The sequence below is a fragment of the Austrofundulus limnaeus genome, unplaced genomic scaffold (assembly GCF_001266775.1).
Source record: "Austrofundulus limnaeus strain Quisiro unplaced genomic scaffold, Austrofundulus_limnaeus-1.0 Scaffold81, whole genome shotgun sequence".
NCBI classification, from domain to species: Eukaryota; Metazoa; Chordata; class Actinopteri; order Cyprinodontiformes; family Rivulidae; genus Austrofundulus; species Austrofundulus limnaeus.
The window spans coordinates 1,993,931-1,997,640 of record NW_013952483.1 but is presented as its reverse complement, the minus strand read 5'-3'; the positions used below and the strand labels follow the sequence as shown (position 1 = coordinate 1,997,640).

The following is a 3,710-nucleotide window of genomic DNA, read 5'->3' as shown; positions in this document are numbered from 1 at the left end:
GACAACCTCTGCAGAAGTGGGCCGCCAAAACTTCAATTGTTCCTACTGCTAAAACCCTACATGATTAATTTTATTTCTTTTTTTTTCTTTTTTTTGACTGGGAAATTAATCTGTTTATTTCATGAACCACACTTGTCTTGGTGTACTTCTTTTAACCCACTAAATGCTTTTGCACTGTTTCTGTCGGCTGAACATTTTAAGGTGAAGTTATAAAGGAGACCAGACCCATGGCAGAATCCAACATGTTGYCTACATTTGATAGGGCACCTGTTATTGAAAGGCTACCCACCAATGTTGGYAAGAGGAAGAGCACTACGCCTCAAAAATTTGTGGGTGAGTATTTCAGATTTATTCAATCACTATTTAAGGAGAAATGCATTTTAGGTTTTCCTTTAGCATTCTTTAACATTATGCATAAATGCATTTTTTCTAATACCTCAAATACTAAAAACACATATGCACACTTTAATTGATATTTGCTAGTGTACTTTGTTTAGGAAGCATTTTTGAAAAGTTATATTTTAAGTTTATTTTCAAAACTKATTTCCCTTTTGGCTTAAAAAGCATTATAATCTTACATTTGATTTATATTTTCAAGCAGTTTAGAAGACATTTTCACTTTCTTCACAGTGTTGCAGSATAACATTATATCATACATCAACTCTGACCTTTTTACAAGATTTTTTTCAAGCTTTTTTTATTTGCCACACTATTAGAGGAAAAGATTGAGCAAGCTAGAGCAAGCAGAGGACTCAAAGGCAAGGAAGTGTTTTTCTCTCTGTGGTTAGGTACACCTGTAACTTTGCCATTGCTCTTATCAAGAGAAAACAGCTTACCGCATCCCTGATCTGGAGGGGTTAAACAGTGCAATAGTAGATGGATGGGGCTTTCCGCCCCATTAGAATTGAACATATTGTGCAAAATGTGACAAACAAGAATGACACAAAAAAATGTGACAGGCTTGACGGGAAATTCAAAGTGAATTACATTACTGTGTATACTGTATGTTTTGGACTTTAAATTTGAAGTTACAAGATTTTTTTTTTCTTTTTTTCCACATTTATAATGTTTGTAACATGCATATAAAATCTAATTTTGCTCATATTTTATGCAACTCTTTTACCCATAGGAGACAAGATGATTCGCTACAGCTATTCTGACATAGGCTATGGGTTGCACCCAAAGTACGAAAACCGTCCTGAGCTGATACCAGCACACTTGATGGACCAGACTATCAACAATGCGATGTCATATCTGGGATCAGACACCCTACGACCCATGCTCCACCATCCTGGTCCTTCATTATCTATGGGTGAGGTGTTGCCTATTGTCAACCCTCTTTTCCATCCTGTCCTACCACTGAGCCAGCAAACAGACCGCCCAGGAAACTGTGACACACTTCATCCTCAGCCACCCCAACACCACGAGTTCCCTGGCCATCCCTCCTTAAATGGCCCCACTGCCTTTGCTAAGCAGAACAAGCCACTCCTGTCTGGACAAGCAGAATCACCTAATAACAGCGGTGTCGACTCCGCTGACTCAGCTCGCAGCAGCCCTCAGGACAGACAGGGCTACCATGGTAGCAACGCCTCTTCAGGCCCCAGATCTCGATCCAGTCCAGCTGTAATAAGTTCGGTTGAGCGAGTTATTGTCGCGTCACCCAGCAGCGGGACAGGAGCAGGAACGGGGATGATGAAAGTGGCCCCAGAGAGGTCTGTGATCCAGGAAGGTGTGCGGGTGTTTGGACGAGAGGGCCATGAGTTGCGAGCCTTCCAGTGTGAGCACTGCCGTGTGCTTTTCCTGGACCACGTCATGTACACCATCCACATGGGCTGTCATGGATATCGAGATCCACTGGAGTGCAACATTTGCGGTCATCGAAGCAAGGACCGCTATGAGTTCTCCTCACACATAGTTCGAGGTGAGCACACGTTCCACTAAGAGGATGGGCCACGGTAAAGGAGACGCTTCAGAAATGAAAGGAGCAATAGTCTGCTGTTCATCCTTACTCTTCTGAAACTGCATAGCTAAATGGCACTGTCAAGTGTAGCACAATCAAAAGACTTATTTTTAAGCTACCTATAAACTGGAATTGTTGAACAATCATATGAAGGTATGGGCCAAAGACACATTTTTTAAACTTATTTAAATACTTTAGAGAAAATGAAATGTGTTTGTTTTGGATATATATATCTTTTTTTTCCTTTTAAAAATGCAATGATTTAGTAACAGAGTAGCTATTAGATGTTTTGACTGCTTTTTTTTTTATTAGACAGTCACATTTTTCCGCTTCTGCGTTTTAAGCTTAAATATCACAATGACAGTGAATGCATGGAGGCATATCATAATCACATACCTTGTAAGCTCATGATGGTGTAGAATTTAAATATCAACTATATTTACTAACAGAAGTGAGAACATAATACAAAAAAGGCTCAAACATTTAGCAGATATTCATTACAAACTTTAAATAAGTTTGGAAGTTATTGTAACTCATATACAATGAAAAAAGTACTGCATATATCTAAATGTTTAAATTCTGCAAATATGTCAGATTTTAATCTTTTCAAGGCTAATTTAATTTTGTGAAGTAAATGAATCAGAATATTACCACTTTTGCTAATGCTATTTGTTTCACTAATTGTTTAATTCAGTCTTATGTGGGCATCTCTAAACAGAGCTTCTACTCATCTTGCACTTATAAGGTAAAGTATTAGAATATGAAATAAAAYCACAGTTGAACCACAAAAGTCACCAATGTGTTCACCTCTGTGRTTTAAAAAATATTGGCAGGGACCATGCATTTAATGTCCTTTTCTTTTACATTATGAGACAAATCGTGTTGCCTTCAGCTTTAGCACAGCATTAGAATCTTAAACTTTATGCATTTAGATTTTAAACTATAAGACTATATTGATCAGTGGAGAAAGGGTAATTGTTTTCCAGCTGATGTCCTTAAATTCTACAATTAACTACCTGGCTGTAAGACAGTGCTTTGTGGAAAATAAGCCCCAAGATATTTTGTTAAGACTCAATTTAGCAGTTTACCTTAACTCATGTTTATTAGACATTTTATCTGTTATACTTTGAATTTTGTTTTTGAAAGGAAAAGTGTATTGTTGCACCACAGTAAAGTTATGCTAGTCTGTCCCCATTGCACAGAAAAAAAAAACAACTAAATTTATTGAATCTAGCACTTAGATGTCTGCATATTAGCTTTAATCATGCTAGAATAGGGCTTATCTTTTTTTCTACTCCTCTTAGATGCCATCTCATGAACATGCAACACACTAAGGTCTGTCATGTTCCCTTCTTGTCTTAATTTTGCTCTCTGCGTTTCTATATGTCACCACCTTCATGCATGACCTTTTACAATAAAGATCAAAAAAGGACAAGTGTGTGCAAAAGAATAAGTTAACAGAGGGTGTTCGTCATGTATTGTACTACTATTGAGAAGGCACTTATGAAAACTGTAGCTCATGTTCCAAACCACCTCAATAGGCCTCTAATTATTACGACTTTTTTTGAAACAAAATGTAAAGGGCAACTAAGGCACCCCCACTCAAGTAAAGTGAAGGATAATAAATGTTGATTTAACAGGCCAGTTGTGTTTTTTCCACCCTTATGAAACAAATCAAGATTGGGTTAGGTAGTTGGTCCAAATCATGCACTTTATGTATCATTTAAGGCATATGTGTATATATATATAT

General features: G+C 37.4%; 1 protein-coding gene across 1 annotated transcript in view; it reads left to right on the top strand.

Annotated features, from left to right (window-relative positions):
• ikzf2 (IKAROS family zinc finger 2) overlaps positions 1–3,692 on the top strand; it is a gene marked incomplete at its 5' end in the record, with an annotated part of 4,401 nt that extends 709 nt beyond the window's left edge. Inside the window, 2 exon segments of the mRNA XM_014011541.1 lie at positions 202–333; positions 1,130–3,692. Of these exon segments, the coding sequence (XP_013866995.1) occupies positions 202–333; positions 1,130–1,941 (944 nt within the window).
• Positions 3,693–3,710: the final 18 nt, after the last annotated feature.